Raw genomic sequence first — 18,309 nt, forward strand, 5'->3', positions numbered from 1 at the left:
CAACTTGCCCGACTAATCTAGATTCTTGACTAATCTAGATTCTTAATTGGTAGGTTAAGTAGATATGTATTTAGGTGTAATCAATATAGTTGCACCCTTTTTCATTCATTAATTAGATTTGATCACCAAGTCACTTGCTTTACCTTGAAAATGCCTTTTAAGATGTGTATGAATGTGGGACTAAACTTTTACTTTTCTGTTTCTTTACTTTTCTTGGTTCTTTTGATAGCAATTTTGTCTCTTTTATACAGAACTAGTCAACAATATTTTCTGCATCGTAGTTTAGGTGAGGAATGAGACATGTGAAAATAAGAGCTTTCGTTCGTAAAATTTGTGGAAAATGTCAACTGATCCTGTGGGGACGGGTTATAGTAATTTGTTCCAATTCGAGACATAAACAACAATAATAATCAGACTTGCTAGAAGAACGGATGTACAAATAAAGATTCTGTTTTGACATGAATATATAAGCATGAGTAAAAACCAAATAAATTACAAGGACTAGAGAATCCAATCCAACATAATTAGAAAATGCAAAACTAGGAACAACATAGGGGTTTTTGAGCTTCCGTTCATAAAATTTATGGAAAATATTGAAGGGACAAATTATAGTAATTTGATTCAACTCGAGACATAAACAACCATAGTGATAACAAGAAGCAATCTATTTTGATAATGAAAAATGAGAAATCCTCAAGTTTACACTAGTGAAAATGCAAAGAACAAAAAACCAAGAATTACAAGTACCATAGAATCCAATCCAACATGAATATTAGACAAAGCAAAATTAGGAACAAATGATGGATTTTTGCTCTTTGAAGAAGGGGAAAATGAAGCCCCTCCCTCTGGTGATGGTGCAGCAGCAGGGGATCCTGCTGCTGCACCATTTACATTTTCTACATTTACGCGAAGTTTCATTCCTCCAAGACAATGTAACCTATTACCACAAACAAAGTATCTATCCCCTGGCTCTGTCAATGTGAAATTTGTGTTGCCATTTTTACTCGAATCGAGTACGTTGCTCGTGTTGCACCCCGCGAAATTCTCCTTCGTTACTTCGGACACACTATGTACCGATGAATATTGGAACACTGCGAAAAAAAAGAAGTATAATCAATGTAACTAAGATATTACTATTTTTAGGGTTATTCATACTCTTGTCGTTAGAAAATTGTACTCGACTTTAACGAAGCTCCAATGTGGGTTGGATGGATTCCACGTGGCAAAATACTTTGAAAAAAAAGGTCCAAATTTGCTCTTTATTTTTTATTATGATCTAAAATTACCTCCGTTATATTTCATGTTGGAGCTCCGTTATAGTCAAGGGCAAACACACAATATGATTTACTATCGGAAATGCTATGAAGATCCTAAAAGTTAAGATATTTCGTTGAGTTGAAGGATATTTTTTTATCCTAATTTTTCCAAGAACATTTACGCTATCTGGTTAAGTTGACCTACGAGAAGTAAATCTATGTAATCCTATTACGACCTGTAAGTTGCGTTGATATTTTTTTTAAAACTGTTAGTGTGTATAACTTAAACTGATATTAAATATGATCGATGATACTTACCGAGTACATCTCCAATCATGAATTTCTTTCCAACTAACCATGCATCAAGATCAGTACTAATATCCCAGCCAGAACTATCACCCACAATGTAGTTAGTAGCTGAACTTGAACATATAATTAGACTAATTAGAATCAAAACTACAAAAATTAGAAGAGGCTTTGCCATAATTGTATTATTATGAGAAGAAAGATGATTAAATGGACATATATACATATTCACACACACACACATATATATACAACTATATATTATAGGTGAACTTATGATTAGATTACCTAACTAATAACTACATAAAGATTTAAGCTTATTTAGTTGAAATAGGTTATGACCATTGAGTTATGTTTTTTCTTTTTGGTTTCCATTCGGCGTTCGATATCCGTATTGGGTCTAACTATATTCAGATTCATGCCGAGAAGTTCCACATTAGGAGTAAAACGCTCCCTAATAAAGGTGATTCCATACCAGAAAGCTCGAACCCGAGACTTCTGATCAATGATGAGTTATATTATGGACTAATGTGGATTATTCTAAGTTATTATTTAGATTTGAGTGGTTGAGAATAGATGAACTTCTTGGAAGGGTAGTTTAACACCTAACTAGATCTAATTTCTTTATTTTTTTCTTGAAAAAATGTGATTATGGTTTCAACCAAATAGTGGATTCAAGATTTTTTATGTACTTTGTTGGGTTTTATAATAAGTATGTGTTATGTTTAGCTAAGTCTTCACTGTTTGTGTCGCATCATTTAAGCTCGATCAAACTCAATCTAATATTATAAAGATTTAATTTGCTTCTTTACCACTAGATGCTCTTTGCATTTTTTTCCCTGGTATATTAAGTATATATCAATGCTATAAAAGACTCCTACCAATCACATATAGTAAAATGTGCAAAAATAATTGAAATATAATCAAACTAATTTGCATAGATCTTTTTTCTTTCTTTGTACGTGCAGTAAGTCTTATCATAATGGTATTTTCTACTTTAATAATGAGTCACCATTTCATATTTAGACACATATATGAATCATATAATATGATCGCCAAATACTTTGAAATTCTTCTATTCTATTATTTTCTTTGTTTTCTCGACTTCTATTGAGTTAGAAATTGAAAAAGTAAAAAAAAGAAAAAAGGAGCGGACATCGTATGGTATCTACCGAATTATCATATCATATTAAAAATTTTAATATCATAGTTTTAGTATTATGGTATTTGGTATGGTATATATTTTTTGTTTTGATATTCGATACGGTATTTGATATTTAAAAATAACATACATAAATACCGAATACCATATTGAAGTATATAATTACATAAATAACTTATATATATATATATATATATTATTAAATACTAACAAATATGCAACCTAGTATTAGTATTTAGTATAAACTAAATGTTTAGAAGTTGAAACTTGACTACTCTAATTTTGATTGAAATGTAATTGATTAACAATAGGAGTTGTTTGTACTTTATTTTGAATATATATTTCTACATAGTGTGTTAGTATGATACAATTGATACTTTTTTCAATTGTTGAAGTCATAATACTATATTATACGAGTATATATTAGTCGAAGTTGAACAAATTATGATTACCAATTTACCATACCGTAAAATCGAACTTCAAAATATCGAACCATATCGAATTAAATTGATATGATAATGATATAATGTTTTAAAATCGAATACTGAAATTACGATATTAAAACTTTCAAATACCATATCATGCTCACTCCTACCTCATGCTATACGAAATTGAGTTACGATAATAACTACTATTGCTTACGTAAAATTCTGCGTACGCTGCTATATTCAATCATAAGTTAAAAGGAAATCAACAAGAAACCAACAATATTGCATGTGATTCCAGCCTGGAAATATTCTTATTTGGGATGTTGAAATATAGTGTGGACAATAAATAGACATATTACCAAAAGTTTCAAACATGTAAATGTTGCTATTATAATTAAATATGCTTATAAGCCTGCCTATAATATTTTTGGTTATGAAGTTTTTAAAACATGTTTTGTTATATCATTTGTGTGTGGTTATAAAAATTATTAATTATATTTAAATAATATAAAAAATATAGTGTTTTTTTTAAACAGACTAATAAAGAATTATAATATCAAACAAAATACTATATTTCAATGAAAATGTAAAATATTGATTTATTTGAAAAAAAAAGCCAATTATATATTGGACAAAGGTACCCTACAAACCCCCAAAAGGTACAATCATGAAAATTGAGGAGATAAATGCAAAACAAAATACAAAGAAGAATATTGAAAATTGTGTGGTGTGTGGGGAAAAATACAAACAAATAAAGTTGCATAAAATAAAAATTCTACCAATTTCCAAACTTCATTAGTGCATTATGTAGTACATTCTATGGTTTTCCTACAAAAAATAGAAAAATAATTGTTAAAATGTCATGTCAAGTCATACTTTATAATATAACAATAACATATATAGTCGCTGAGGTTTGAAGATAATGACACATATGCATGAAGACCTTATTCCTACATTTGATGAGTAGATAGATTGGTTTCGATAAATTATTGACTTATGAAAATTATTTTCAAAAATAGTTTGAAATAAAAATCAAGAATATTAAAATGTTGAGATAAATAATTAAGCATAATTTTGTAAAAAATCCATGCATGCAATATAATTGCTTTTGGCTGTCACATTGATTTGCTTCAGAATAAGATGCATGAAAATGAACAGTGACACATTTCTCTAATTTGATTAATCACTTTATAAACTCAATTTCTTAATTACAACACAAGTTCAAATTTCTTAAGTTCCAATTTTTAGTAATTTCTAAGCTGATGTTGCTATGCACAAAAAAATATTTGGTGACAAACAAATTCTGTAGCTAAATAGTAACATATTTTGTCACTAATCCTATTTAGCAGATGGATTAGCGATAAATTATAAAAAAATTCTGTTATCTACAAGTGATTTGACAAAGTTCATAACTATTTCTAGTTTTATTTTAAAATTTTTTATTTAGTGATTTACATGTTATTAACTATGATATAAGATTTTAAAAAAAGTTTTATAATGTTCATTAACAGTTTGGTGACCTACATGTGCATGGGTACTACTATTTGCTTCAAGCAAGCAACTTTCTTTTTCTCGTCTTGATTTTCAATTCCAACTACTTTGCACCAAATAAACTTTGACATATAATAATATAGTCAAATTGTCAAAAAAATACATTTATGTTCTAACACAATCAAAGAGTACCTTCAAGTGTAAACACATTACATAAAATTAAAATAAATCCCAACTTAATTCATTGTTTAAAATTTAAACACAACCCTTAAAGCGCGAAAACATATCCATCATAGAAGTAGTGAACCTATATATCATGTCTCAAAGCCCGAACTCGATTTGTATTCAAATTCTAAACTCATCGACTTTGAAACAATAATCAATTCATTAGATTGTCAAAAAATATTACATTTATTCTATTACAATAAAAAGAGCACGTACTTCAAGTAAAAATAAAAACATGAAGAAAAAAAAACACATCGTTTCTTCAAGAAAATAAAAATAAAAAACAAACAAACAAACATCCTTGTTTACAATTCAAACACAACCCTTAGCACTCGCGAAGATGAATCCATCATATGTATCTTGATCTGTATTCAAATTCTAGATTCACCTCTGACTGATCACTCGATTTGTATTCAAAATCTGGATTCACCTCTGATAGAGTACTCCCGATTGAGTAGTAGTTTCATCACCTTCTCTTGTTCTTACTTCCAAGCAACAAGCTAAAGTAAAACAAAACCCTAAAGAAAAACCCCCATGCAATAGTAATCCACAAACAATTCCACTTACTTAAATCAGTAATCCCTTGTTGAACCAATATATCAGCCCCAGTAGTCACACATGTTGAACTTGTAATTTTGACATTTAATGTGTTACTCATTGTACTCAACAATTTTTCCTTCAATGCATTAGGCACATTTCCAAGTGGTGAATTATCAAACAATTGAATCCCTTTGACAAAACACTTTGTTGCATCATCAAATTCATTTTGTAACACAGCTTCATAAGGATATTTCACCAGAGATAGGTAGTGAAACCATATCCAATAAGGTGGAATCCTATCGCGATTGATGAAGAATCCTGAGAAGAGGAGGAAATATGCTAGGATCGCGACCACTATGGTGTAACCTAACATGACACTAGGAACTACACCGGAGAGGAACGTGACAAATGAATTCCCGGCCCAGAAGGAGGCTAGTATTATCGCGAAATAGAACAAAAAGCCCGAAAATCCACCTACAAGGCCTACAGCCCAAAAAGTTATAGCAGCAAATGCAAAGCTAAGAAAGATCAATGCTGGCAAAGAAACTATAGCATGAGATAGACAATAGGAAGATCTCCTATAAGCATTATAAGCTGTCTCCCTCATGAAAATGTACCTCTCTTGGAGGAACACAGGCAACGCGTCCGCGCAAGTATAGAAAGTTGTTGACATAGCAAATGCAAAGAAACCAAGCCTTTCTTGAACCCCTTTAGGGGAATCATCAAGTTGCCAAAACATGGTAGCTAGGATGAACCCCGTGACCACGATTGCCCCTAGACGGATACCAAATAACTCTGGCACCCTCCAAGAATTCGTAAATGATCTCTTGGACAACACAAGCATTTCAATCCAAAATGGATTCGCGTAAGTTGGAACCATTGATGCTGGACTAGTATGAATATCACTCGTTGTCCCTGAAACCAACTTCCCTCTTGAAATACTCGCGCTAATCGCTTCTTTCAATGACAATCCATGAGTAGGTGTTTGGATTTCAGGATTTTCATTACTCCTTTTCGTATTTTCCCATGTTTTGTTGAACTCAACCAAACTTTTTGTCCCTCCAGGGGACCCTTCTAGTTCGCGAATCAGATCCAGAGCAAACTCTGTTCTATTTTCACTATCCGGAATTGGGTGACCAAAATCAGAAAAAAAATGTGGGAGGTTCATAGGTGACCCGCTATAAACCGTTTGACCACGGGACAAGAAGAGCATCCGATCCAATAACCCGAGAATTCGATAACTTGGCTGATGAATTGACATGATCACAATACTTCCACTTTGAGCAATTCGTTGAAGAACTTTCACCACCATGTATGCACTAGTCGAATCAAGACCTGAGGTTGGTTCGTCTAGAAACAATATGATAGGGTCATGAATAATATCAATTCCAATAGAAACTCGTCGTCTTTCACCACCAGACACTCCACGATGACCCTGTTGTTCAAAATAGTAAATTATTATTAAATGTTAAAAAAAAATATGATCAGTTTGTAGGCATCGATAAAAAATTATACTGTATATATAACGTTACCTCATCACCAATGATTGTTTTTGCAGCATTTCGTAGTCCTAATTGATCAATCAAAGCTTGAACTCTCATTTTCTTTTTTGATTTTGATAAACTACGTGGCAATCTGAATTCAGCTGCAAACATTAACGTTTCTTCAACTGTCAACATTGGATATAAAAGATCATCTTGCATTACATATGCTGAGATTACTTTCAACAATCTCGAATCGAGTGGCTCTCCGTTCAACGTTATCGTTCCTTTTAAACTCTCCTTCGCGATCCTATTTGCGAGGGCATCGATCAGGGTCGATTTCCCCGACCCTGATGCACCCAGGACGGCGACTATCTCGCCGTCCCGGGCCTCACCGGAGATATTGTTCAGGAGGAATTTTGTGTTCGTGAACAGATTTTCTCCGGCGACGGGATCACCGGTGGAAACTCCGGCGGCCGGTTGCCGGAGTATCGCCGGAAAAGACATTTTCCGGCGGACTTTTACGCTGTAGGTGAGGTTGTTGAAGGAGAGTACAAAAGGAAGAGAGTGAGATGATATGCTTTGAGTATCACTCATATCGAGAATCCGGTGCACCGGAGTTTCGTCGCCGGTGACTTCTTTTCTCACGTCTCCCACGCGCTTTAGCATTTGGCCTAGGGTGGGTGAAGAGTACGCGCTGGCTTGTGACATCTCCATGGCTTGTTGTACTCTTTGATCATAAAATTGTACATTTTCTCCCCCTTGTAACATATTTTCCGCTACTATCCTTGACATCCGTTGTCACACACTGATAGTATAAAGAATTTTATCGAAAGAACTTGATTGAAATATTCAATTCTGGTACTGAGATGAGATGTTTGGTTAAATGACGAATTATATAATAATTCGAGGTTTTGGTGTATGTTTATAGAGAAAACATTAGAACAATTGGCAAGAAATGAGATGAATTTTGTGGGAATTTATGGTAGTGTGATTGATATATAGTTTTTTTTTTTTTTGAGAGTTATGTAGTAGATTGAAAGTAGGTTAGCAAATTGTGTGTGTAAAAGAGACTCAATAGATTGTCTAAAACAATTTCCAAAGCCCCCACAACTATTAAATTACTCTTTGTATTTCTCTTCAAGAAAAGTAAATTAAAAGAGTTGGGATATTGATTGGTTTCTTGATGTGTTGCTATATATAGAGACCAAGATTTATGATCTTGATATATAATTTAATTAATGCTCATAATACATATTAAATTCTTATAGGTCAGGGTGGGGTAGGGGTTAGCTTTTAAAAGAAGGATATCTCAAATTTTGACTATATTTGGTCCATATTATATATTTTACTTTTTAAATTTTTTTGTGCTCTTTTAAGAAAAATATTTAAGAATCTTAATCATAATAATATATATTTGTCTAAATTAGCTATCCTATTAAAAGATCTCATTTGATTACTGTTCTATATTATATGTTTTCCTTTTTTAAGATTTTTGTGTTCTTTAAGAAAAATACTTAATATTCTTAATCATAAAAATATATATTTGTCTAAATTAGCTTATCTTTTATCTCTTATTATTAAAAGATCTCATTTGATTACGTTCTCTTTCTAAAGTTTTTTGTGTTCTTTAAGAAAAATACTTAATAATCCTAATTATAATTATAAAAGTATATATTTTGTCTAAATTAGCTATCTTTTATCTCTTATTAAAACATCTCATTTGATTACCGTTACACTAATTAAACATGATATATATTTATTAGCTCGTCATAACGATTAATATTAAGAACATAAATATTATATTTATGTTCATATAATAAAATCAATTCACATTAATAGTATATTTATACTATTTGTTAAAATATAACTATATATAAATATTACTAATAATGATTATACATGTATATAATTAAGTCATATCAAATTCTTTGGGGTGGGGGGTGGGGGTAATACTAAAATTTGTTTATAATTGAATTGTGTGGTGAGGGGAATGGAGTTGAGATAAGTAGTAAGGTGACCTAAATCTCCTAATTCTTTACATCTACACATTTGGTTTTCTTTTTCACCCCTAGGGGGTTGTGGAGTGGGGGTGGGGAGAGGACACGTGGAAGGATGTGATTGGAGGAAGTTTGGCCAGAAGAATACTTTTGTAGAAGTAGGTATGGATGGTTATCTACTGTTTTGCCAAAAAATAGTTATTGGTGGAAAAATGAGGCATGAATTAATGAAGATGATCTCATACTATAAGCTACCATATAATTAATATTTTGGATAATCAATTACTCATATGAAATCTTTGCTTTAATTTACTATATAAAATAAGGCCAAAATTGATGCATGAAGCTAGTTTTTTATAAATATTTATGACGATGTGTCCTATCAGTTTATACGCATCTAACTATTATTTCAATTCTATATTTGCTTCTTTCATATCAATACAAGTATTAGATAAATACTATCTAGATCTACCATGATTTATATACAACCTGTGTAGTTAAGTTTTTAAAAGGTTAAAAAGTGATTTAAGAAAATTATTATTTTGGAGAGTAAAGGCATGTGTGAATTGTGATCATTATTTTGGTAATAAAAAATAAGTATTTTCGTTTAGTAATAAACATAGTTTTTTGTATTTTTAAGTAGAAGGAGAAATAAAGTAGTTCCTTAAAAAAAATAAAAAAAATACTTGCTTTTACTTTTTTAAAGACAATATTATTAAAAAATAAGTATTTTTGATCCGTCATGCCCCACATAAAAAATTGGGCCTAATTTTCCAAAATACGAGTTTTAAAAGATGTGTTTACTTGGAAATAATAGTATGTTTAACCAATTTTCTAAAAAAATTAAACATACTTTCATTTTCTTTTCTTTTGAAAATTACTTATTTTAGAGAATGAAAATGTTGCCAAGTTTTAAAGAAAAATTTGAGTTTTAATTGTTCATATTACTATATGAATATAAAGAAATAAGTCATAATACTTGATTAGAAGTTGATTAACTAATAATTTGCTCTTAGCATTTATAGTTATAAATAATATGTAGGCCCCCACTAAAAGAAAGGTTTATCATGCTATTTAAATGAATTTGTACTTGATAATCATGGTCAAAATCATATCACTTTGTACTTTTATTACATTGTTAACACATGTTTAGTCAATCAAAATGTTTATATCAAATTTCATATCTAGAAACTTTCGTGGAAAAAATATATTTCTATATAATACAAATAAGGCAGATCTAGTCATCTAGAGGATTGAATACGAGTTTCTTTTGTCTAGATCTTGTTTTATGTATTTAAAAATTAATTAAATATTTATAAGTATTTGAAATGTGAACTTTGTTATTGTAATGTTAATTTAAAATCGATCTAAAAATTTATAAATTTCAAATTTTGAATCAATCTTGAGTTGGTTTATTGAAACAATCTCTTTATCTTCAGAAAAACATGAATGAGACTACATACACACCATCATAGCCAATCCGGGTAGGCGCACAGTCCTTATACAACTCTTCTTTATATAGTAATTCGACCTATTCTCTAATTCCACATATGAAATTATTTTGAATATGTTATTATTGTTCTATCTCTGAATTCACTTGCATTTTGTTATTCAAATAAGTCAGCTGAAGTAAAACATGTGACAACGTTGCGATTCAAACATCACATTGCGATTCAAATTATAAAAAATTTTGATTACGAAAAATATTCTTAAGAACAGTTTCATATTTGTGTTCACTTTATTTGACTTTCTTTGGTACATATACTGTACAACTTCGTACATGTTTATTTATGGGACCAATGTGTTCATAATTGTTAGAAATTGTACAAAGAAACATGTGAAACCCATGTTTTCATAAATGCTTCAATGATCACAAAATACTTTTCTTTAAACTATAGTCTATAGTCTTCAATTAATTTAATTTATCCATATTACTAACACAAATCACGTTCGATAGTTTGAATGAAACAAGTCCAAAAAAATTCAAATGTATTGAAAATTAATATTGCTTTGAGATATCGTTGATCGATTGATTACTACAAGTGTGAATGATAATGATAACGATCGAAAATCTTTGTTTTTTCTATTGATCAGCGTGTGTATAAACAAAATAAGAAAACTTTGATTTTTTGTTCAGCTCACCCGATAAATGTCAAAAAATATTTTAACAAAAATGTTCAGGGGTAAAACTTACCCGCACCGGGTGTTTACACCAAGCCAATACATGCATGCCATGTGTTTAAATTTATAGTTCATTTTACTTCATTAAATCACGTACTAAGGGAAATTGCATTGGCTTGATGTAAACACCCGGTGCGGATAAGTTTTTTCCATGTCCAGGGGAGTCATAGGACCTTCCCTAAAGTATGAGTGTGTTACAACAAATCTAATCATAATATAGGTGTCATTTAAACCATTTTCCCTAAAATTTAATAAACACAAAATATATATATACATATATATATAATGCTTTGTGCATCACATTGGGAGGAAAAAGGGTCTTAGGACTACTTATAACCTTTCCCTCTCTTCTCTAACCCTCGATACGTCTTTTTCAAACGATGAAACTCCTAAATAAACGTGTATTATATCGGTGTCTTGTTCAAATTGATTAATACATTTTTTTTTAATTTCAAGTTTTTGAATATAGATATCTCAATTTTAAGTTTTAATTTGGCTAAAAAAAAACTGAAATTAAAGAATGAAGATCTTTTTGTTGCTATATATATAAATATTGTTGAAGTCACGAAAGGTGGTTAGGTAAATTACAGATAAACCGAACTGCTAGCTAACTTCCATATTATTTTATGTGGAAATTTCTAATTAATTTAAATTCATTACGTGTTCAAAGACGGACGTAGAATATTGATATCGAGTTTATCTAAAAATTAAATAATTTTAACGCGAAACATATAAAGTATGCGAAGTTCATCACTTGCTACTAGAAATACAAATTTTTTCCATCACCAATCAATAGAAATTTATGTTATATATAAAACACAATTTTCCCATTCTATTTCTAGCGAATCAACTTACTGGGAAAACACATGGTGAAAAATAAATTCTCATTAAACATTGAGAATAAGTACTAGATATTTTTTCCTTTCCTCACTGATTTAATTAAAATACCTATAAAAATATCCATCAAATATTTTTTAGTGAGAAATTTCAATGAAAAAATAATATTTTTAATAGTGACTATACGTTGACTTCTATAACAGTCCTTATGAACATATAACTTTAAAAATACAATATTAAAAAAGAAAATTTTCAAATTTTCAAATTTTTTTTGGTGAGTGTATATATATGCAATAAATATGAAGCCAACCCTATTTTATCACCGTCACCTATAGAGGAAAAAGTCAAAAAGGGTTAAATGCAGTTTAGATCTTACTTGAATTTATATTCATACTTCAACTATACAATAAAAAGTTTTTCATCAAAATTCAAACTATAACACATGCATGGAGTGACTGTTTTGGATAAATGGATTTAATGAGTGATATAGTATATTATATAGTTGTAAAAGTTTTTATTTAATTTAACCGGTTATAGCATATTTTATTGAGCAATATTAACATAGGAGATTCTAAATATAAATATAAAGAAATAAATGAACGAAAAGCTTAGAGATTCCTTCAATGTAGTATTTACTATAAGTTCATAAAAATAATTTTAATTTTATATATGTTGTGTAATTTTTTAGTTAAAGAGATTCGGATAAATCCTCTTGTACGCACTAGCTAGCTCTGCACATATAGAAAGAGTTTACGTAGTGACAAAGTTAAATTTTTTATTAAAGGGTTCAAATATGAAAAAAAGTAAATCCACGAAGAAAAACAAAAGAGATTCAACATCTACTATATATATTCATAAAAAAAGATCATTTTAATCATGTACAAATAACGTAACTTTTTGTTGAAAGAAGATATGAACCTCCTTAGTTCTATATGGCTCCACCCTTAAATGTACGAAGTGGAATGATTTGAGATTCTTAATTCCTTAACCAGATATTGAGTTTTTTTTTTAAAAAAAATATCGAATTTAAGTCTTGAAAATGTCTTTTTTTTCTTAGTAATTAACAAGCGTTATACCCTTAGTGAATTTATACACAAATTATTAATCAAATCAATGACCCCTCTCCAAATTATGAATCAATGTTTGCTATATACAATTAAATGTAATAAGTTTTTAAAAGCTCTTTGATACTGTATAAATTCTCAAAACTCAGAATTGAATCCATTGAATTTAAATTTTGGAAGTCTATTCGATGTGATTCCAATGTAATTGGATTAATAAATTTTAAATATCAAATCATTGGACAAAAAAAGTTTTTGGTCGAAAGTCTTGTCAAAATTATTGTATTCTCATCCTTTAGTTTGACCAATAATTAAGTCGGCTTTTGTTACTTACAAATGATAAATTCTTATGGAAAATATTTTTTATCACGTTAAATTTCATATGAACAATTTTTTGCATTATTTAAATTGTCTGTAGTTGAATAAGTGCCACGTGTATACCGTGACTTTATATTATACATAGACTAATATTGACCAAATTATTTTTCTTGAACTTGTGATATATTCTCAAGACATATTTAAAAAACAAAACAAAATTTTCTCTTCTTCATTTCCCTAACTTTTCCAATATTTTCAAGATATTTATAAAGTCTCCTTAAGTTATCGAGAAAATTAGTATATGTAGAAAATTGTATAAAATATATATATATATATATATATATATATAAATATTTTGATTTCGACACTGCACGAGATGGTACTTAACAAGTTGCTTTTCGATTTGATTTCAACTATACAATAAAAGTATTACATCAAAATTCAACCCAACACATGCAAAAATTAAAAGCATGCATGGAACTACGTACATATCTTCTTACAATAATCAATCCACGTTTGTAGTGACGTGTAATTGACTTTTGCATAAACGTGCACTGTATACATAAAGTTATAAATATATAAAAGTTAAAATTATTTTTTATGTATATATGGTCGATATTGAATTCACTTATTTTCGGATCGGGCTTCTCTCCATTTCTTTTCCCTCCATTTTTCCCAAGTTCTTGGTTGAATGTGAGACACATGGTATATGTAAAAATTAACGGTTAAGATTTAATTGAATTAAAATAAGATTCTAATTATAATTTAGATAATTAATATTTCATAAGAAAAAATGACAATACTACAATCATAACAATATATTATCTTGTCCATAAATATATTATTAAAAAAATCCCCCTTTTTCTAATATTTTTCTTTCTAGTATTATCTTCTCTTTTTTGTCCATAAATATATTATAAAATAATTTCTCTTTTTCTAATTTTTTTCCGTGCGATTATTTTTTCTATTAATTATATATTAACTAGTTTTAAAGAGAAAATTCAAAGTTGCTATCTAACACTTACTCAACTTTTTTTTTTAAAAAACAAACGGAAGATAAATACTCGTGATGAGAGGGAGTTGCTTGGATGGTAAGCACCCCTCACTTCCAACCCAAAGGTTGCGAGTTCGAGTCACCAAGGGAGCAAAAGGGGTGGGAGCCCAAGAGGAGGGTTTAAAAAAAAAAAAAACTCGTAGGAAAAAAATAGAAAAGAGAAAAGTTTTTATAATATATTTATGGACAAGATATTATATTGTTATGACTTTTATGGTATTATTATTTTTCTTATGAAATATTAATAATCTACATCATAATTAAAATCTTATTTTAATCAATTAAATCTTCGCCATTAATTTTTATCTATGCCATGTGTCTCACATCTAAGCAAGAACTTGGGGAAAATGGAGAGAAGGGAAATGGAGAGGAGTCGGCTCCCTTATTTTCTTGATGTGTTTCTTTAGCTTTTTATATTTTAAATTCCTTTATTAAAATTACTAAGCTGTCTTTTTTAGAATTAATTTTCTAAGATGTCTTTTCTAGAATTCAAAACACCCATAAATTTAATTGGCGCCCGAACTGAATTTTTCTTGCCATTCTTTTTTGATTAACTTTCCTTTTGAGCAAAAATTTTTATCGTAAATAGTCTATCTACCCCACAAAAAATCCAATAAAATCTTCTTACATTTTATTATTTTCAAACCCCATTATAAACTTACATTATTACAATGACTTCTAAAACAAGGGTTATATATAGTCTCCTCAAGTTATCAAGAAAATTAGTATATACAAAAAAGTAGGTTATACATTATAGTACGAAAGTTTATATCACACGTTGGAATTCAAGAAAAATCAACCAAATAAAAACAAACTTTTTATGTGCATTATTAAACGCAACATCAAAGTATTGGCCAAATTTATTTGTCTTTACTCTTCATGCATGAGATACATGTTACCAAGTTGCTTTCTTAGATCAACGTAGGCTATGGTGCAATAATGCGACTGCTCCATCCTTAATTAAATGTTTTTGAATTTGAGTCATGAGTATGAATTTTTTTTTGTTGGGAGCGCCACTCCTTAATAGGTCCTGTAGTGCACAATCCAGATTTAATCGATGCTTTAATGTGAGTACCGAACATCAGATAGGAAAAAAAAATAGTTGCCTTTGTTTTTAGATTTTTGACTTTAAAGATTTTATTTAATATGTTTAAACACGAAAGGTGCTAAATATAGAAAAAATAAATTGAGAAATCAAACTTGTTGGAACAATTTAGTAGTGGTACTAATTTTTGGTTTATAACACACTTTGGGATCATCCACATAATTGATACAAAAAAGAAAGTCCATCTATAAGATTTTCTAGAAATGAAACGTGGCGTGTACCCAAAAAGGAATCACGTGGAGGACTACGTTTGAATTTGGATTAGGGCGGTGTATCGGTCGGTTCGGTTTTAATTATCGGTTATTGGTTTGTAATCATGCTAAACCATTATGGAACCGTTAAGATATCGGTTTATCGGCTATTAGTTTATCGATTAGTGATCGTTATCGGTTCGATTATCGGGTTAACCGTTGACAGTTCACACAAATTTTTCTTTAAAAATTACTAATGGATTAATCACTAATTAACAATATGTAGTAGTCAGTACTCATTGATGAATTTTTCCATGTTAGTCCATTGCTACATAAAACACTTAATAAAACTCCATATTAACCTAGACAGAGATGTCAATATTGCCCAAATAGGCAAACTCAAAAGGATTCCTCATAAAAGCCAAGTCAATTTGATATGAACTATAAAGAAAAACCATTACAACACTACTAGCGAAAATCATTAATGATCATGAGACCATTACTAATAAAAACTTTTTCATTGCAGATTGTAGTAATGCAATATTGCAGGCACATCTCACTGACTTACTTACTATAATGAGAAGATAAAAACAAAGACTTAAATTAAGGGAACCAACTATTTGAACCTCAATTTAGACACTTAGAGAATGATATTCAATATAACTCACCGGCGCGGGAGCAGTGACAATAAATCTATGAGTGATGTCGCAACTTTGGAATATTATTGTTAAATTTGAGTGTCAACTATTAAGTCACTGTAAAGAGTATGAAGACTGAAGTGTAAACCCCAAAGGCAAAAGTGTCTAAGGCCTTAAGTGATATAAATGTAATTAATTAAACTTCTTATCGGACTATTAAGTCACTGTAAAGAGTATGAAGACTGAAGTGTAAACCCCAAAGGCAAAAGTGTCTAAGGCCTTAAGTGATATAAATGTAATTAATTAAACTTTTTATCGAGTTATCGGGAATCCCGATTAGAAATATGGCCAAATTGAGACCCGAACTGATTTAAGCCAATAAGAAGTCTATAGTAAATCGAGACCGAACTGTTAAACCATTAACCCAAATCATTGACCCAATAACCAAATTATTGATTCGGATTATCGGTTCAGATTATCGGTTTCGGTTCGATTTTGAGCATCCCTAATTTGGATAGGTTTAGTTAGGCGTGTGCAAAAATCAATTTAATTGGTAACTTAAATTATAAATGTTATTATTGATTTTTATCAGTATCGAGTTATTAAGTTAGTAATTTTGTATTTTAAAAAAATATTATCGACTTGATTTTGGGTTTATAGTTTTTTGGAATATGTGTGGTCAACTCTATTTCAGCTCAAATTTTGTGCTACATTGATGACGATTCATTAAATGATATTCATTATTTTCAAAAGGCGAACATCATTTCTTGGAGCTTGTGTGTCACAAAACATAATTTCAAGATTATATCATATTTTGTGTGTGTATTATTTCATGAATTTTCTGGAATAAATGATACTCATTGTTTTCGAAAGTTAGATATCACTTTTTATGTATTTTGTATTTCACTAAACAAGAATTCATGAATCTTGATTTTTCCGTGTATAGTAGTAATATAAATTTTCTGAAATATGTGTGATTGACAGGAATTAGGTGAATTTCTCAATTTTTCGTGTGTGTTAATTCATGAATATTTTGGAGATATGCTGGTTTGCCCTTGGGGACCAACTGGCTCTATAGCTAAGGTCTTAATGGACGTCCATGAATTTTTTTGGCAAAAATCACATCGGAGTTCCGGATCACCAAAAATCCATGGACTATAGCACACTAAAATTGACAAAATGGAGGATTTACCTGCTCTGGGGTCGTTTGACCTTAAAAATGGGCCGGTTTACTCGTGGGGACCAACTGAATCAATTGCTAAGGTTTTAACGGACGTCCATGAAATATTTTGGCAAAAATCAAGTCGAAATTTCGGATCACAAAAAATCCATGGACTATAGCACATGAAAATCGGCAAAATGGGGGGTTTACTTGCTCTGGGGTTTGTTAGACCTTGAAAATGGGTCCATTTTCCCGTGGGGACCAACTGGCTCCATAACTAAGGTCTTAACGGAAGTCCATGAAAAATTTCGGCAAAAACCACGTCAAAATTTCGGATCACCAAAAATCTATGGACTACAGCACACTAAAATCGGCAAAATAATGGGTTTACCTGCTCTAGGCTCGTTTGACCATGAAAATGGGACGGTTTACCCGTGGGAACCAACTGGCTCCATAGCTAAAGTCTTAGCGGACGTCCATGAAAATTTTTGGCAAAAATCACGTCGGAATTTCGGATCACCAAAAATCCAAAGAATATAGCACACGAAAATCGGCAAAATGGGGGGTTTACCTGCTTTGAGGCTTGTTTGACCATGAAAATGAGCCGGTTTACACGTGGGGACCAACTGGCTCCATATCTAAGGTCTTAACAGACGTCCATGAAAAATTTCTGTAAAAATCACATCGAAATTCCGGATCACCAAAAGTCCATGGACTATAGCATACGAAAATCGGCAAAATGGGGGTTTATCTGCTTTGGGCTTGTTTGACCTTGAAAATGGTCCAGTCTGCCCGTGCGGACCAACTGACTCCATAACTAAGGTCTTAATGGACGTCCATGAAATTTTTTGACAAAAATCACGTCAAAATTAC

The 18,309-nt window shown here is 30.4% G+C and overlaps 2 protein-coding genes across 2 annotated transcripts; both read right to left on the bottom strand.

Moving 5' to 3' along the window:
* Positions 1–543: 543 nt before the first annotated feature.
* On the bottom strand, positions 544–1,768 carry LOC102595852 (stellacyanin-like). Its single transcript, XM_006345852.2, has 2 exons — positions 1,575–1,768; positions 544–1,091 (listed from the first exon to the last, which is right to left on the bottom strand). The coding sequence occupies exons 1-2, from the start codon at positions 1,738–1,740 to the stop codon at positions 700–702; spliced, it is 558 nt and encodes a 185-aa protein (XP_006345914.1). The 5' UTR covers positions 1,741–1,768; the 3' UTR covers positions 544–699.
* Positions 1,769–5,018: 3,250 nt separating this feature from the next.
* LOC102596194 (ABC transporter G family member 1) lies at positions 5,019–8,050 on the bottom strand. Its single transcript, XM_006345853.2, has 2 exons — positions 6,941–8,050; positions 5,019–6,843 (listed from the first exon to the last, which is right to left on the bottom strand). Exons 1-2 carry the CDS (start codon positions 7,682–7,684, stop codon positions 5,335–5,337), a joined length of 2,253 nt encoding a protein of 750 aa, XP_006345915.1. The 5' UTR covers positions 7,685–8,050; the 3' UTR covers positions 5,019–5,334.
* Positions 8,051–18,309: the final 10,259 nt, after the last annotated feature.

This window comes from Solanum tuberosum, unplaced genomic scaffold (assembly GCF_000226075.1).
Source record: "Solanum tuberosum cultivar DM 1-3 516 R44 unplaced genomic scaffold, SolTub_3.0 scf00072, whole genome shotgun sequence".
NCBI classification, from domain to species: Eukaryota; Viridiplantae; Streptophyta; class Magnoliopsida; order Solanales; family Solanaceae; genus Solanum; species Solanum tuberosum.

Excerpts from the sequence above, each read along its gene's own strand:
- LOC102595852 (XM_006345852.2), bottom strand. The coding sequence starts at position 1,740 with ATGGCAAAGCCTCTTCTAATTTTTGTAGTTTTGATTCTAATTAGTCTA. Across the intron at positions 1,092-1,574 it reads CATGATTGGAGATGTACTCG|TGTTCCAATATTCATCGGTA; the intron begins GTAAGTATCATC and ends TTTTTTTCGCAG.
- LOC102596194 (XM_006345853.2), bottom strand. The coding sequence starts at position 7,684 with ATGTCAAGGATAGTAGCGGAAAATATGTTACAAGGGGGAGAAAATGTA. Across the intron at positions 6,844-6,940 it reads AAACAATCATTGGTGATGAG|GGTCATCGTGGAGTGTCTGG; the intron begins GTAACGTTATAT and ends TTTGAACAACAG.